The sequence below is a fragment of the Opisthocomus hoazin genome, chromosome 1 (genome assembly GCF_030867145.1).
Source record: "Opisthocomus hoazin isolate bOpiHoa1 chromosome 1, bOpiHoa1.hap1, whole genome shotgun sequence".
NCBI classification, from domain to species: Eukaryota; Metazoa; Chordata; class Aves; order Opisthocomiformes; family Opisthocomidae; genus Opisthocomus; species Opisthocomus hoazin.
Window position 1 is genome coordinate 69,940,852 of NC_134414.1, and position 18,316 is coordinate 69,959,167.

The 18,316-nt window shown below is 43.7% G+C and overlaps 1 protein-coding gene across 2 annotated transcripts in view; it reads right to left on the reverse strand.

Moving 5' to 3' along the window:
• Positions 1-18,316, reverse strand: part of COL4A1 (collagen type IV alpha 1 chain) — a 129,904-nt gene that overhangs the window by 67,839 nt on the left and 43,749 nt on the right. The window contains exon 2 of one of the 2 annotated variants that reach the window (XM_075424729.1): positions 4,348-4,398. In XM_075424729.1, the coding sequence (XP_075280844.1) occupies positions 4,348-4,398 (51 nt within the window). Of the gene's footprint in view, positions 1-3,420; positions 3,504-4,347; positions 4,399-18,316 lie in introns of those variants that run through there. The other variant, XM_075424739.1, reaches the window with a different exon arrangement.

Genomic DNA, 18,316 nt, shown 5'->3' on the forward strand with positions numbered 1-18,316 from the left:
ACAGGGGACCACAGAGGTGTCCCAGTGACTGTCAGCCTAAGCCAGTAACAGAGCTACTTGGCTTCCGGACCCAAAATGGCTCAGGCAAAGCCAGTCTGTGTACTTCTGCAGCATGGTCAATCCACACGGGGATGAGGCACCCATCAAGGGAAACAGAGAAGTAATTTTTATGCAGGTACAATAATACGGATGCAGTCCCAGAATTAGGCAAAGAAAAACATGCCAACATAAAATGATTTGCTCAAGTTTTCTTGCATCTCACCCAAAAAACCCTCAAAAGCAGCAGTTACAGAAGAGTAAATGATATTCTTATTTTCTATTTTCTTTCAGAATCTCCTAGCAGAGATTTTCTTTAAAAAGTGCAATACTTCATATGCAATGACAAAATCACATTCGATATTCACGTGACTAACTTTTAAGGGGTAATGCTGAGGCAGGGCAATCATCATAAGGGATTTATACTAAAGAATGAAAATTGATACTTTAATGCATTCTAACTGACAAGTGTTAGAATATTCATCATTCTGTATTAGTTACGGCAAAGTTTCAGTGTTATCTCCCATTATGCATGTTTCTGATATGGAGTAAAATGAGTGTAAATGGTCACGAATGAGAGAATGAACATTCTTGGAAAAAGTCAGTGCATGGAGAATTTTACTCTGCTCTATACAGCCTTTGTTCTAAATGGTAATGAAATGCTTAACATGCTTTTTCTACACACATTAATGGCTAGAACTTCTTATCTCCACAGCTGCTTGAAATTGTTTTCAAAATCTAGGTAGGCATAAAAGAGAAAACATAGCTTCTGTCTGCTTCTCAGTAACCCAATAAAATGTAGGCAAGCATTCAAAATTCTGATCAGTTTGAACAGATCTCACACTCTAGCGAGGTTAGAAAGAACAGTCAGTTGTTATGCAGAAAACCAGACAAAAAGTGTAAGAGGATACCAATGAAGATGTTTTACATTAATCTATCTAATGGAAAACAGTAATGTGTTATTTATTATTGTATTATTTTTGCAATATTATGTTTTTCTAAAATTTCTGCACCTTTTGTTTGGCAAATACTTGATACTCAACATTATATAGCTTAAAATAACAGCCTGATGTTCAGTGTAATAATAAAGGCTTTATAGGATGAGAGCCATCTGTTGCAATTACGCTCATTTTCTGAAAGGGATGAAAGCCCTTAGACTTTGTCAATTATATGCCCTTGATAAAGTATGAGTCATCTTCAAGGAGTCTGGCATAGAGATGCAGTTTTCACGGAAACAGCCTAATGAGAGAACATATTGAATGTATCCTAAATATGGCCATCCAAATGGTCATATTGATAAAAGATTCTCAAATGAGTGAGAAAAATACAGCAATGTAATTTACTCTTCCATGTCTGAAATGTTGTTGGGCAATATTTCTTGGGCATTTCACAGCTTTTCAATCAAGCACTATTTTCAGCACTTTTTCTGGTGAGATCATTAATATGATTATTTGGCCAAATATATTTTAATTAAACCCCACCCCCAAATCATAGGGTCTGGAGTTTCTTCCCACACTACAGTAGGAAATATATCTCCAGATGTTAATAATTAAGGCATTAAAGGGTAAACCCAGCACCGACTTCCGCAGCTGCCGAAGCTCCCACGGCAGTAAACTGGTGTGGCTACATTGCTGAAGAGTGTGGGTGGACTGGAAAAGGCCCTTCAGCATTTGTGCACTTCTGCACAACATGGAAGCCAGATCAAAAGGGTTTCCAGTGAGGGCAACATGTTGGCCGTGGATGGTGCAAGACAGAATGGATATGTACTTCCCACACAAGTGGCTACGTGAGAAGTGGAGAGCAGATGTTCTCTAACATGGTCTCCTGGGGTACCACAAGCATTGGGCATGGCAGCCCTCTTCTGGCCTGGATCCCTGGCTAGGATCAGTCTTGCTAGTAGTCCTCTGATTAGGGAACATTCACACAGATCTCTGAGGTAACAGGTACCACTGCTGATCTGTGCATTCGTGGGAACTGTGTTTAGCAGAGACACGTTTCAAATCCAAACACGTTGGCTGGAAAAACCATTTCTAGAAATATTACAGAGGCAAGCAGGAAGGATGCTTCCCTTGCTTTCCCTCACCAACTTTTGTCTTCAGGCCTGGGACTGAGTAGTGGGCTGTCCTTATTCTAGACAGGCAGTAAGTGTGAAGAATGGGGATGAAAAGCTGCGCTCGGCTGAAACAAGGGCAGGAAGCAGATGTTTGTAAATAAAACCCAGTTTTCTTTTCAAAATCCTAAGCACCTGTTTGAAAGCCTCAGAGTGTTAATGTAATGAGCAAGCATTAATATATATTGATCTGAATCAAGTTACTTTCAGATGCATTCCAAAATACCTTCAAATGCCTTTCTTAAATATTGTTTTCCAGGTATAAGTAATTATTCATTCACCTTTCTGGATGTCTCCAATGTCAATAATTACATTTTCCACACAGTCTAAAAGTACATAAATATTTCACTACACACATGTTTAAAGTTAGCAAATTTTGTGATGGAACCCATTAGGAAGAGCATGGAGTACATTGACCTGCTGGACAAGTTTCCATGAGATCTGGAATTTACTATGATTTCTGTTGCTATAGACTGATATTTTTCTCTGTTCTACATTTTAAAATAATCTACATTAATTCAAGGTAGTTTTGGCTTCTAGCATATTAGACAAGCATCTCTTTCTTTCAATGAGAATTTTTTGAGACTCTGGACTATACGACTGAAAAACAACAGCAAAAGCTCCAGCAAAGAGAGTCAGGATAGCAGCCAGAAATAAATGTAGCGTAAGGTTTAATACAATTTATTTCCCCAAACTATCATTTTTTAAAATGATCTAGTTGCAAGATGCTGGCATACGCTGTGAACTGAAAAATAATGGCTTACAACACAAGAGTTATAATGTAGTATCTCTCTCATTCTACAATGATTCATTTGTACTTGTTACTGAAAAATAAGATCAAGATATCAAGGAATAAATTTAAAGTTCTGAACCTTCCCCAAATCTTTACTTTATATGTTTTTAACACATAGCTGACTTTTACTAAACAGATAGTAATGGGTCATTAAAAAAAGGAGACTCCATATTAAAGATGTTTTGAACCTCAACACTTTTCATCTGTCTCACAAATTAATCTATGTTCTGTTACAAAGAAAATTATCTTTGCTTGGGTCTCCAATTAAGTCATTCACATTCCTTGTTCTGGAAAACACCAAAGAAAAGCCACCAACAAACATTCTTAAAACCCTCACCCATAAATACATTGCTATCGCGTGTGAGAGAATGTAGAACACCAGCCGTGTATGTATTTAAAAAAACAAAACAAACGCCCCAAAACAAAAAATAAAACCCCCCACCACTTCTAAGCACTCCTTTGGGTGACCTAAACAACTTACCTCAAAAAATGTTCCCACTGCAATCAGAGGATGCTAAAACCTTTGGTTTACACTCATTTATAATGTAAGATATACAGTACACGTGCATGCACAACAGAACACATTGTAGATTAAAATCTCTACAGCAAAACTGGAAGAGATAAGGAGAGTGACTGAATGTCTACAATATTTACAAAAGCAGGTAATTTAGAGGGGGAATTCATGGAATGCTTAAGTACGTTATGTTTATTCTTCACTGTTACTGCTTAAAAAGAAGCCTTTAAAGTGCCATTTCTATTTCATACATAGAAAGTTTGGATAGCTGAATGGGAACTTTAAAATTCATTTGCAAGGTTCTGTCAAAAAGTTTTAAATATCTTTTTTTTCCTTGATCTGCAACACTTTTCTGAATTTAAGTTGATTATTAACTTCCTTCTTCCCATTGCGGGTCATTGCCTCACAGGGCTAACTCTGGTCAGAGTACATTGCTTCTGATGCACCACAGCCTTCCTGGAGAGCAATCTGCACAGCATGCTGAGGGGAGCATTTCCGAGCTGCACAGCTCGCATCGCTTCCAGCGGTGGTCGGGATGTCAAGCCTGCTACCCACTGACAAGACTGGGGGTGAGATGTAGCAAAGGCAAGAGCGCTGGGCTAGCATCTCACTCGATGAGTGAAGAGGAATGGCACGGCCAAGCCCTGGGCCAGGAGCTTTACCCGGCAGTGAGGGCATTCAGCCATGTCCCACCCCTGGCCGTCTGGCCCTCTGCTGCTGTGGACACTGAGCTGGCTGCTTTTTGGAAACCCTGCTGCAGGGCACACGGCCCGGCCTTGCCAACGCCCCGCGGCGCTGCAAGTGTTCACCGAAACCAGCCTGCCTCGCAGTAGATTGTACACCATGTGGTTTAAATAAGCAAGATAAGGATGCGGAGAGAGCTGACTTACTCACCTTTTGCCCTTTTACTCCACTGCAGTCACATTTTCCACAACCGGAACAGCCCTGAAAACAAAAGAGAAATTGAGAATTAAGTTGAATTTCAGGGTGACAGGCAGAACACACCGCAACGAGCCAGGGATGTCAGCAGCACCACCCTGACTGCAAGGCTGGTCAGCGCAGGGGATGCTCGCTTAAGCCCAACGCAATGTTTTGTTATCTTTATACAGATGTACACTTCTGGTCTCAGCCCCAGTCCAATAAAACATGCCTTTGTAAACGAAGAAAAAAACCTGATCTAGTTTTTAACCATAGAAAACTGTTATATTACTTCTAAATCATTGTCTTTTGGACCACCATTTAAACAATAACTCATTTTTAAAAAATACAGACATACTCTGTATCTAGCAATATGAATGCCTCCATTTAATACAAGCGGATTCTCCTCTACGATTCTATAGTCACACATTCAAAGACCAGCAAAATATTTAAAACAAAATCAATCCAGTTGTAGAAGCATCTCTTTAATATCAGTTTGCTAATAAATGGCTTGCATTCTGCATAAATACTTAATCTCTACAAATATGTGCAATGGCTTCCAGGAGAAAGGGACGGTGAAACTGCAGTTCATGATTTATCTTCTATGCTTAAGAAGAAAAATATCAGACCTGAAGAATATGTTTTTTGTTTCTTTTCTGAAGACAAAAATTGTTGTCTACATCCTTTGGGTGTTTACCATGAGATAATTTAATATTGATTTACTAATTTTTTGTATCAGTAATTGGCAGTTGTCAGATAGGAAGATAATAGTTTTTAAAGGAAACTGAACACTGACATAATTATGACAGCAAACTGTATCAACAAGTACTTCTGGACGTACTTTATGAAATCAAGTTAAACCACAGCCTCTAAGCAAGCAAATTGCTCCTACTGTTAAATATGGAGGCAATTGTTAACATTTACTGGCCAGGCAATGTCTAGTTCCAGCGTTCTGGTCCGTTTCTTACATCTACCACATCTCAAGTGATCTTCTTGCTTTCTTGCTCTCTATAACGACTAACTGTAATTGTCACTATGCTGGGAAACCTTCCACACAGTAAAAGCAAATTCATTGCAGCAGAAGAATCCATAGAAAATGTGTAAAAACATAACCAGTCTGAATTATTTTCCAGTGGATACTCCAGAGATCCTTCTTTTCTGAAAGACTTTCCTTAGGACAGCACCACCTCATGGGGTTTCCACACTACATAAACTGAAGTCAAAATACAGCCAACTTGTACCTCGAGAAAATGACGGTACTTCAGCATGGATGTTGGAAATCTGCCTGGGTTCTGTGAGGTGAAATTCTAGAGGGCAGGTGGATGGGAGGATTTGGAAGAGGGGCATTTTCATCTCAGGAAGCAAGGAAGGCACACTGCGCAGCTGGCCATGCTAGTCCCAACAGCTGACCTCACCACATAAAATGCTCCTAAGTGCCACCTCCCTCAGAAGTGAGGGAGAGAAGACCTTGATTTAGGTGTTTGAGGAAGGAAGCTTAATAGGAATAAATGCTACTAAAAGCTTTCATATATGCCATAAGGCGGGGACTTGTGAAATTTGAGGGTTACTTTGTTTGGATCAAGTCAACAGCAATCAAAATATTGGGATTTCTATGACATAATCATAAAGAGCTGTTTATTTTTTGCAAAACATGAAAGGGGGTAACATACAAGAGAATTCAGATTAACTGATGCACAGGTAAAAGCTTATGGTTGTTTTATGTTACTAAAGTGTTTCTGTGCACTCAAGTGCATCTGGGCTACTACTCCCCACTTTTCCTCCTCATAGTCAAGAAGCATAGAAGTAACTCAGCAGTCTGTCGCTTTTACTGTTGTCATGCTCCTCCGAAACAGACTAGAAGGGAAACAAGCAAAACGTATGTATCACTGAATATTCCACCAACGCATGCGAGACCCTCCAGCAGCCCTGGTAAGCTGTTACCAGGAATCAGTCAGGAATGGCACCCCTCCAGAGCCAGCTCTCAGCACGGATGCTGGGGGCTTGTCCCTCCATGCCTGTGGGCTCTGTGGAGACCTCAGTACTTCTGGGAAGTAAAAGCAAATGTACCTAACCTGCTCTGAATCTGGAAAACCTCCAACAAGACCAACAAACATCATCACTCCAGCAAGTTAAATAATACAGTACCTTTTACTTGGTAAATACATTTTCTTTTAAAGTAAAGCATCAAAGGGAAATGGGTGTCTAACACTGAAAATAAAATTATTAAAGTTTGTCCAATAAAACCGCAATACACCTCCTGAAGTATTTGTTGCTTTTGTTGAGATCTTATTTTTTCATATGTAGATCAACCAAATTTGTTGTCTGAAGTCAAACTTTCTCCATATTCGCATAAAGCAAAAATATTCCCATTTTTTCTCTTACATTATTACAGCATTAAATGCACAGAGAGATGAAAATTGAATGAGTATTAATCCTATGTTACAGAAAGAGAATTAGATCTGAAGATGATGCCAACACGTGCTACAACGCCAACCCAGCACTGACCAGGAGGGGAAAGTGCCATCCACTGAATAATCCACTTTAGTCCTCGCAGTACATGGTTATGCCTGGAAAAGCACCGGGGCTCCCATTTCAAGCAGTGACCCAGTGTGACCTCCCTTAGTTTTTCAGACCTGATGAGATCACAGCTGGAGGACGCATGCTTGCAGCTCATACTTCCTCCTCCAGCATCATGTAGAATGTTATCAGTTTCATCAATACATCCCTTAAATTCAGAAGTCTGTTTCAACTGCATCTGGGAATGTAATTAAAACATGTCATTGAATCATTATAAACATCTGTTTTCAAGTTAATCCCTGCATATTTCCTTCAGTCTGTTACTTAACCTGCACCATTTTAGGAAAAAAAGTATGTTGTTATTTATTTTTCAGTTGGGATTTGTTCTTAAATTTAGCATGGCCAGAAGAATGGACTTGTGCTTTCGGGTCTCTTTTTGTGCTCCCCAAAATGACGCCATTATATTCACTTTTTCCTGTTTCTTACGCCTCAGATTAGAATAACCAAAGGCGAGGAAGGTAACAAGGTACGGAGCATCAGGGAGCACAGCTGCAGAAGGTCCCATTTGCAGACAAATGCTGTAGCCTGCTACGCCAGCACAGGCCACCTGCGCTGCAAACCTCTGCTTCTGTATTACAGTAGCATCGTCTCCTGCTATCACTGACTGTAACCTTTGCAGGTGGATGGAAGGTTGGCCAACAGTGACAGTCACTACTGGACAGAATTATTCTCAACTACTAAAATGTATTTTTGAATCTGAAGGATGTGATAACATTCTGCATATCCTGGAAGGAAGTATGAGCTTCTTCCTCTCGGTCCTCTGCGAAGGTGGGAGGGCCAGACCGGAAACAGCTTATGGATCAAAGGTCAGTTTAAGAAGGTCAAAGAGGCATTTAAGTAATGAGGGGAGAAATCGGGAGAGAGCAAGATGGTTACAGCAGGTACAGGAATCAGGATCAGGTTCACCTAACCAGTGTCGGCACAAACACCTCTACTAGTCACTGCAGTCTTCCTCTATTCAATGGCAAGAAACAGGAACTTCTGCGCTAGGATCCATCTCACTGATATTGGATCTTTGTTTTCAGGGCAGATGAAGCACACCTTGGAGAGACTGAAATGGGCAGAAAGGAGTATGGGCTATGCAGGAGAACAAGGGGAACAAAGGAGAGAAAAGTGGATATAGAGGATCAGAGAGCTATAGGTTACAGACAGAATGGGATAGAGACTAACAGTAGCTCTTCAGTCCTTGGAAAGTGTTAGAAATTTAGTTGAGTATCTTCTGAACTGTGAACAAGGCGATCTGCATTTCTGGTACTCATTTAGGAATGACTTAAGAACCTTACACAATCAAGTTCTAAGTGGGAAACTTCTCCCTGAAGGAATACAGATAATTATCACAAGGTAAGCAAGCTGCAGCTATGCAAATTACTACTTATTTCTAAACTTCTATGATGTTGAATCAGTCTCACGATACGAAGAATCCAGTTCATGATTTCCGGCCACACGTGACTAGAGATACTGAGACAAACAGACAAATAGTTTTGTCCTATCTCCCAGACGTCCTCTTTGAAATGATGTCCTACCCCCGCATAGAGCTTGGAGCAATCACTGCTGTCCTCCAGGTACCAAAACAGAGAAGGAACGGTGCTGGGCAGGAAGCGTAATGGGGATGGGGAGGGGGGAGGATGAAAAGGCAGGGTCTTTATCTCTTTATCCCTTGTCTGAGAGCCAGTTACAGACTAATCCAAAGGTTTTGGCCAGATGCATTGTGATACCTCACCTACTTTGCGTGGTAGGCTAGCAGTTTTCAAATAGCCACAGCTTCCTTGCACCACAGGCCAGGCGCTCATACAACATTTGATGACACTCACTTCATCTCACTCCTCCCACAAAACAGCAGTCAGCCCAGAAGCAGAAGGTCACTTTAGCGCTACAAATTGCTTCATTTTTTGACAAGCATTTCCGTTCCACTTCATTCTCCCAGACTGTCTGCAACTGATAAGCTTAGTGAATCACGCTAGCAAATCAGTATAAAACTATAAAAAGACGACGTCCCTTTAACATCAGGCGTATTAACATGCTACATGCAGACTGAGTATTTGCCCAAAGGAGAGTGATACATTAGCTATCATATTAACATATAGTCCTAAAAAAGTGCTGCTAACGAATGGGCGTCCCAACCCAGATCTCTAACTTCCACGAATCACGTACCGAGCCTTAGGAGTGCTGAGCCCTGTCAGTGACAGAGCTGAACAGGCTGCTGAAATTTCCTGCAGCAGATGGAAGAAACCCTGCTCTGCAATTCAGCCGGTAAGACATCTGCCAGACTGCAGGTACAGACTTTTGTTGCATTTTGCTGCTTTCCGACACCCAGCTATTTTCCTGGCATTTGAGGACTATTGCTTGGAACTAGACAGGAACGATGGAAACAGCCAGATGAGCAGCCCAGGAGGGAGGCCACCACCATATCTGGAAATGCACCGTTTCTGGAGGCTACAGAGATCTCCAAACAACCACAAAGGCCGAGTCAGTCCTCGGATGCTTCACGCTCTTACAGAAGTGCATTATGCAAGACAAAACATAGTTCTCTTTCCCACGGTATCAGCTCAGACTCTGCTTGCTGAGTTTCAGATGCTGAGCTGCCTACCAGCTCAGGCTAATCGCACAGGTAACTACACTAACCTAATCACAACGGGGAAGGCCAAGGGAGATTTATCCCCACATAGCAGACGCTGCACTTTGCCTATGCACACGTCTGTACAGCTCATGTAGCTGACAGGAGAGCCGGATCAATAGATCTCTTCAGTTCCACACCTCACCAAATACAGGAATAGGGAGGTGATGCCAACTGCAGGACACTTATCTCGCATTCCTCTCATATTTTCGTCTCTCTTCAGAACGTCAAAATAGCTCCCTGGCTGTATTACTATTCTCGTCTTTACCCTTTAGACGTAACTGTATTGAATTGGCTGCACTGCTCTTTTGTACGTAAACTCCCATTAGAGGAAAGCACTGCTATATTGAAGTGAACCTCAGTATTTTTCTTACCTGATTTTGCAGTCCATTAACGACTTTTTTAAAAATCATTTTGCTAAAACTTCTGATTTACACTTCGCTAGAACAAAGAGGATAACAAAAAAATCCACACTGTCTTAGCAAGTTAGCAAAATTTAGCAAAATTTTGCCTTTGTAATGCTAGATTTACTTTAGATTATAGAAACAGATGGCTACACTTGAACAGTATAAAATCCTCTTTTTTCTTAAATAAACATACCAGGATGAAAAGCTTCATTTTTTCTATATCTGAGCAAACTGTATGTAAACAAAAGGATAAAAATAGTAATTTGCAAGAAGCAAGAAATCTCATCTGTTAAAAAAGCCACAAATGACAGACTTAGAAATTTCTAGTTCTGCTTAGACAACAGTAACAAGGTATGGATTAGTATTAACATACGTATTAGCTACAAGTCTATTTTGAAACATTATTTTTGAAAGGTTAAGTCAGGTATTGATATACTGGTTGACAGGAACTCTGTAGGGGAAAATTAAATTTGTCCTGCCTAAACTAGGGTTTTAAAACATATTTGTAAAAATGTTGGCAAAGCAAATTGATTTATCAGTGTAAGTACATCATTCTTCTTCCCATAATTAAAAAAATCCCCACCCAGCCACAAAACCTCAAAGTCGCTCCCCTTCAACAAACAGCTTTGCATTACCTGTTTGACCTAGACTTAGAGCTGTTCTACCATATGCTGTCTTCTGCCTCAGAGACTCTGAGCTCACTGCTCTTGGAAGAGGAGGAAACCTGCTGTGCTGTGGAGCACTTCAAACGCAAGACTGACCTCCTCTCTCCCATTGAAACAATTTCATTTCACATAGCAGACTGAAATCTTATTAGATCAGAGATGGGAACCTGAGCATCTTCCTTCCTTAATGACAATCCAAAGCACTGGAGTATAAAGGCATTTTCCACTCACTCTCATCCTGCCTCCGCAAGAGCTGGGTAGCTGGGCATGGAACTGCACTACCCAAGTGTGACAGCAGATCTCCCAAGCACCGGCTGGGAAACGGGCACTCATCCATGAGCTGAAGAGCAGATTCAAAACCCTCACTGCACGGAACATGTGCATCTTCAAAACTGAAGGAAGCAGCCATCGGGGAAAAAGAAACTCCTTTGCGAGTTCAGGTTTTTATTTCTTTTGCTCGTAACAAATGAAGAAAAATCAGCAAAGCCAGACTGTGCTATTTAAACGTTCCTGAAAAATGACTCCGAAATGCTTTTTTCTTAATAATTTTATTATTCTTAATATGTCATCTTTTACTATTTTGTTCATACAATATGGTTTCAATATTTATTTTGGCAATTCTAAAGTCAAATATTCCATCACATCACTAACTTGCTGACAAACTCACACATTTCTGACCAAAACGTACCAGCTAATAATTTTTAAAGTTTATACTCTGTCTCCGTTAGGGTTTTAATTGGTATTTGAACTTGAATTGGAATTTAGTTCAAACTGAAATTTGAACTAAAGCAATACAGAGAGCTATATCATCCCTATTCTCATCCAAAACCATGACCAGTTTAAGTGCAGGGTCGAAACAGAAAACATCACTTCAGAATGAATAAACTACTAAGGCTAGCTTGAAGTGAATCATAGAAACTATCACTTTTAGGACAAGTAGTACTAACTGGTAACTAGAATGGAAACCTCGGCGTGAGCACTCACACAAGTGGGAAGCACTGGAAGACAAGTTGCACACAGACAGGATTCAGCGCGGCTGCCAGCTTCCCAAGGGGCAGAAAGGAGAAGAGAACAATGCGGGGCACTGTCCCTCACCCCCAGTCACTCCCGTACCCTCTCCCGGGACGAGGGTAACTGCTGCTGCTTGGCGACATCTGTGCTAAAGGACTGGCCTTGGTCAAGCCCCTGAAGAGCGGGAAGTCTGTCCCTTACAGAAGCTGATAGAAAGCCAGTTGTCCTGGACTGATGATTTGAACTTCAACCCTCAAAATGGTTCAGATAAAGGAACATCTGCCGTGCCTTCATTTTCAGGACTTAACGCAGAGAACAGAAATTTGAGTGCAGTTGTCATTTAATTTGTAAACTCATCAATTTCAGATGCCTATGGACAGATAAATAATAGAAAAAAGGCAACATTTTATGATTTTATAATGTCAGTCAGCTCCAGTCTTTCCTCCTCTCCCAAGGCTTTTTAATCCCCCATAAAAACAAAAAAAAGAAAAAAGTTGGCAGCTTATCTTCATGTCCTTTTTTTTTCTTCTTTTCCCAGCAAATCATGGGTAGACTTCAACTACAACTGTTCAGGGAATTCCCTGAATCGAGGGACAGCTTATTGGTTTTATAGATTTCACATTGTAGGTCACCAAATTAAGTTCAGCTCTAGTCAGCAATCGCTGGAAGTTTCTGTCATGTAGCAGGCTATTTAAAGACCTTGATTGTGTCATTTCCACTTTCTGTAGATCCAGTATTCACAGAGCACAGAAGAACAGTGCCATTCAAGATATCCTGTAAGACACCACCCGCCTCCAGCTGCCAGGCCAGGTGGGAACAGCTCTCCCCTAGGCCCCAGGTCATATCTGCCAGGCCCATGTAAATATCTCAAATGGCACCAAATGTCTTTAAGAAACAGAAATAAGTGCAACTCAATAATCTCCAAAGGTTCATTAAACCTTGCACGGATAAGAATTAAAATATTCATTCTCCTGAAGACCTCCTTTGGCTGTAGGTTGATGTACATGAGTAGGACAGAAGGAAGCAGAAGTGGTCCCCACTGGTGGATGAAAAGCTGGACATGAGCCAACAATGTGCACTCACAGTCCAGAAGGCCAACCGTATCCTGGGCTGCATCAAGAGAAGCGTGGCCAGCAGGGTGAGGGAGGGGATTCTGACCCTCTACCCTGCTCTGGTGAGACCTCACCTGAAGTTCTGCATCCAACTCTGGAGCCCTCAGCACAGGAAAGACACAGAGCTGTCGGAGCGCGTCCAGAGGAGGTCCACAAAAATGATCCAAGGGCTGGAACACCTCTCCTGTGAGGACAGGCTGAGAGAGTTGGGGCTGTTAAGCCTGGAGAAGAGAAGGCTCCACAAAGACGTTATAGCAGCCTTCCAGTACTTAAACGGGACTTAGAAGAAAGATGTGGACAGGCTTTTTAGCAGCAACGGTTGCGATAGGACAAGGGGTGGGCAAGTGCAGGGTCCTGCACCTGGGGAGGAACAACCTCATGCACCAGTACAGGCTTGGGGTGGACCTGCTGGAGAGCAGCTCTGCGGAGAGGGACCTGGGTGTCCTGGTGGACGACAGGTTAACCATGAGCCAGTAGTGTGCCCTGGCTGCCAAGAAAGCCAATGGGATCCTGGGGTGCATCAAGAAGAGTGTGGCCAGCAGGTCGAGGGAGGTTCTCCTTCCCCTCTACACTGCCCTGGTGAGGCCTCATCTGGAGTACTCTGTCCAGTTCTGGGCTCCCCAGTTCAAGAAAGATGAAGAGCTACTGGAGAGAGTCCAGCGGAGGGCTACAAGGATGATGAGGGGACTGGAGCATCTCCCCTATGAGGAGAGGTTGAGGGAACTGGGCTTGTTCAGCCTGAAGAAGAGAAGGCTGCGAGGGGACCTTATAAATGCCTACAAATATCTGAAGGGTGGGTGTCAGGAGGATGGGGACAAGCTCTTTTCAGTGGTGCCCAGTGACAGGACAAGGGGCAATGGGCACAAACTGAGGCAGAGGAAGTTCCGTCTGAACATGAGGAAGAACTTCTTCCCTCTGAGGGTGACGGAGCACTGGAACAGGCTGCCCAGGGAGGTTGTGGAGTCTCCTTCTCTGGAGATATTCAAGACCCGCCTGGACAAGATCCTGTGCAGCCTACTGTAGGTGACCCTGCTTCGGCAGGGGGGTTGGACTAGATGACCCACAGAGGTCCCTTCCAACCCCTACTATTCTGTGATTCTGTGATTCTGTGATTCTGTGATGGTTTTAAACTAAAAGATGGTAGATTCAGACTAGATGTAAGGAAGAAATTTTTATGATGAAGGTGGTGAGACACTGGCACAGATTGCGCAGAGAGGTGGTGGATGTCCCACCCCTGGAAACATTCAAGGTCAGGTTGGACGGGGCTCTGAGCAACCTGACGTAGTCGCAGATGTCCTTGCTCACTGCAGGGGGGTTGGACTAGATTGACCTTTAAAGGTCCCTTCCAACCCAAACTATTCTATCATTCTGTGATTTCTCTGTCAACACAGAGCTGTTCTAATAAATCCTGTAGGGATAAGTTTATACCAGATGAAAAATCTCCTGGAACAAACCTACACAGTGGAAAACTGCATCACTTCATAGTTACTAGTATGTCAGTGCATCAATTAAGTATCCCTGTTAACCTGAGGGAAACTTTAAGCAAGTCCCAAATTAACATATAGATAATATCGGAAAGGAATGACAAGTTACTGTGTGAATGCATAACAAAATTTGAACAAGTCACAAAAATTCAGCTCTGGTTTTATTTTAAAGTCTTGTACAGTTTTCAGAAAATCAACTGATTTTAAGAAAAGCTCTGTGGAATACAATTGGAAAAAAAAATAATTATGGCTCTTGGGACATGGGGGGCTGTTTGTAGTTTTTGGCCGGTTTTTTTCTGTTTGGCTAGGGGGAAGGGTTGTTTTGTTGTTGTTGTTTTTAGTATTACCAGAATCCTACAGGATGTTCATGCAAAAATGGCAGACAGACCACAGATTCTTATCGGAGATCTCCAGTGTATTTTAGCCACTCAAGGGAATATTAGTTAATTTCTAAATGCTTATTATTAATTATTTTGGCAAGTATTTATTTTGTAAATTTGCATCTGTTGGAAGCACTTCACTAAAAAGATGTTAAAAAAAAAAAGTCATATCTTCTTAGTCAAAAGCATACCAGATTGCTGGAGCTGAAATGTTCTGTTGCTGGGACCTCATTTTTCACATTCTTTTCCAAATTCCCCACGGGTCTGTCCTGGAGGTAGGGTCATGGGAGTCCCCTGAAAACTGCTCTGTGAACACAGCTTTCCTGTTGGTGATGTGAACATCATTTTCTCAAAGCAATGTAAATCCAGGGGGCTTCCAGTTAGTTCACAGGAAATATAAAGTTATTCCTGTTGTTCCATATTTGGACAAAAACGACATTCAAAGCAACTGCTTCCTCTAAGTACATTCTTTTACAGGAAGCTCTGGCAACAATCGCGGTATTTGCTTACTTAGTGAAATTTTCAGAATATCACATTTTACCACTCAGTTCTGCACAGCTCAAAGGAGGCAACTGGTTTGTGAATACTAACTAATGGCATTATCATTACAATACAAAGCCTCCCATCCACATTATCTACTACCAGGTCTATTTCCACAGATCGCCAGATACTGCTTAGCCTCCAGCAAGCAGAGAATACTGTATTTACCAAGTGAGTATCAGCTGAGTCGGTTTTTTACCCTTCTCCTGTTTAAGAACTTCACTTTCAGTTATATTTTCAAAGAAGTGAAAAAAATTCTAGGTGCCAATAGGATCCTCTGGTGTTATAGTCACTGGTGTTACCTCACTGACACCTGAGGATCAGAGTATACTCCGGGACTTTCTGACATCCAGTGACAAGCTGTTCCAGGAACATATTTCAAATGGCACGACCCTTCCTATATTTGATTATGGCAATCATTGCCAATAATCCCCGCCCTACTCTTCCATTTTGTGAATGGCCAAACAGGAGCCAGGGGACACAGGTGATAAGCTTCCATTCCTCGTCTTGCTAATTTAAAACAATCTCAGCGAAGGAAAGGAAAACCTGTTGCAGAACCATCACGGCTGTCGCAGACCTCACCACCCGCCTTGTATGCAACTAATCACAAGTGTACAAAGCAAACTGCTCCTTGTTCTGCATGACACAGACGCAAACACCCTGCCTTCTAACTCGCCTTTTTAGTGTAACTAGCATTAGCAGTCACTGGGCATGTACGCTGCAGGGAAACCAAACATCAGACTTCATTCTCCTTCACAAGGCAGAGAGATTGCAGTCTCTGAAACAAATCATACGAGTTTGATTTTCTTGCTGCTTTCTGGGAGGGATCCGCAAAACCATTTCCAGCACCTGCCAGAGGTAGAAGCCTGGATACAAGACGGAAACAGCAGCATGACAATGGTGTCCCATCACTGCTGCCTCTGCAGCGGTGGCCAGCGATGCTGAGGCACGGGTGGCAGTCTCCTCGCCGTCCTCTCAGTAAACCCATACCAGCAGGGCTGAACTGCTTTCCAGAAACACCTCGGGGCTCCTCCGGCCGCTGTCCCTTTGGTGTTCAGTGCGCGTCCCCATTTTCACAACCACAAGGGTACCCATAATATGTTCGAGAATGGGTGCTTGGTGTGGTTGAGAGCCTGCCCCAAAACAGCTCCAGCAGGCAGCCAAAACACAATGCCACCAAAACCCAGCAGAGGACGAGGGAGAGGCAGCGGTGGCCGCCTGCCCAGTGGGTGATGCAGCCCCTCCTGGCCACCCTCCACCTCCCAGCGCTCCCCTGACGCGGGCCAGAAGCAGGACCAAGCTGAGAAGAAACCGCCAGGGAGGACTCCCTCCTTCCCTCCTCTCGCATGTGGCGGCCCTCTCTAAGCAGCTCTGGGGAGCGCGGGAAGGGCGGCTGCCGCCACCGGAGCAAGCCCTCACGCCCACAGCCTGGGCTCGGCCCGGCCCACCAGCAGGAGGGCAAACCGCAGTGGCATGGCCACCGGCCAAGCTCCTTTGCTGCGGGACAATTTCTCAGAAGGTGGAGAAGAAAGACACCCCTCTTAACGGCCACGTCCCACCCCGCTGCCTCACCTACGGTTCCATTACCACCGTGGTCAGCAGGACAGGCGTGCGCAGCTGCTGTGCCAGGCGCCAGGCGTCACACCCAGGAGGGCAGCCCAGGCGCAGAGGTGGGAACCAGCCGGCGTGCCCAGACGGGCCATGCAAGCCCCCGGACCGTCCCTGCGGGTCCCCGCCGCCATTCCCCCACCGCGCGAGGCAGGTGCTGCTCTGCGCCCCTCTCAGCGCCACATCCACCATTGCCCTGGCAAAGAGCCCACCTCGCAGCCGCCGCGAAGCCTTCCCTTTTATAACCGGTACCCACGGGGCCTCCACAAGCCCCCGCCGCCCCGGGGAGCGCAGCGTAAGGATGAGTCTGCGGGGGAGATGCAGCCCTCAGCGCCCCATTGCTGCAAACCTGCAGGCAGAGGAGAGGGCCCAGGCGGGACACGCAGGAAGCCAGCGAAGCCATTTTGCAAATGTTTACAGCAAGACCATGAGTGGTGCTTTCCCTTCCGTTAGCTGATAAACATGAAAGTCAGCATAAACAAATACGTTTAAAAGTAACAGCTTTAAACCAGCACAGCCCTGGGAAGCGGAGGGCTTCTTCCTCAACCGTCCTTCCCCAGACTAAATAAACCCAGAGGCGAAATCCTCTTGGTTGGGACGCACACCACAGAATGTGAGAAAAGCACCGGAAGATTAACCGGACTTCTAGGCTCGGGCCCAGAGAAGAAACCCAGGTGACGTAAAATCCACCACAGATACCGCCTGCTGCGTTTTGAACTCACGCCGCCTGAGCACGGCATTCCTCCGGACGGGCTCTGAGCACGGTGCTTTTGCCTGGGCAACTCCTGATTTCTCGTTACATGCCCTCCCACAGCATGATTCACCACCAGCAGAGGAGGTTGTGTGCAGGTAAAACCACCACCCTGGGCTGGATCTTGCCGAGGAGACCTCCTGCCTCCATGTCACATGGGCTGCATGCATAGTGTCCGTTTGCTCCATCTTAGTCCTCTGCTACCCATAGCTAGTTCCTTACCCTTCAGCCCTCCCTGAATCTGGTTTTGCATGGTGTATGAAATGACGTAGCTTTATGTGGATACACGTGTGGGTACACGGAGAGTCGCTCCCTGAAACGGTGGCTGTACCCGTACGGCATGAACGTCCCCAGTGCATAGCTCCATCTCGCAAGAGGTGCAGCGTCACGTTGCTAAGATTTGCTTCTACATGTCAAATGCTTCAGCTTCTGCAAGGGAAACCTTAAGGGAAGTCCCCACTGGACTCCATGGCATATTGCAGGGGTGTATTAAAATGGTCATTAAAATGCTTCCAGGAGGACTCTGTCAGCCAGAGTATTTCGAGTCTGTCAAATTTTACTGGACTGTATGCAATTTTTATTGCGTGATTTTATCAGAACTGTCTAACCAATTTCTTGATTAAAACAATGCTCATTCCATGTGAAGTGGTCTTTTCTTCTAAAAGGACCCTAAACTTTTTCAAAAAATTTGACAATGAAATAATAAATTAATAACGACTAACAGAAACAATGTAAAATAGATTGTTTGTACTTCACAACACTACATAGGAGGATAGCTCACTAATCTCCTCAACAA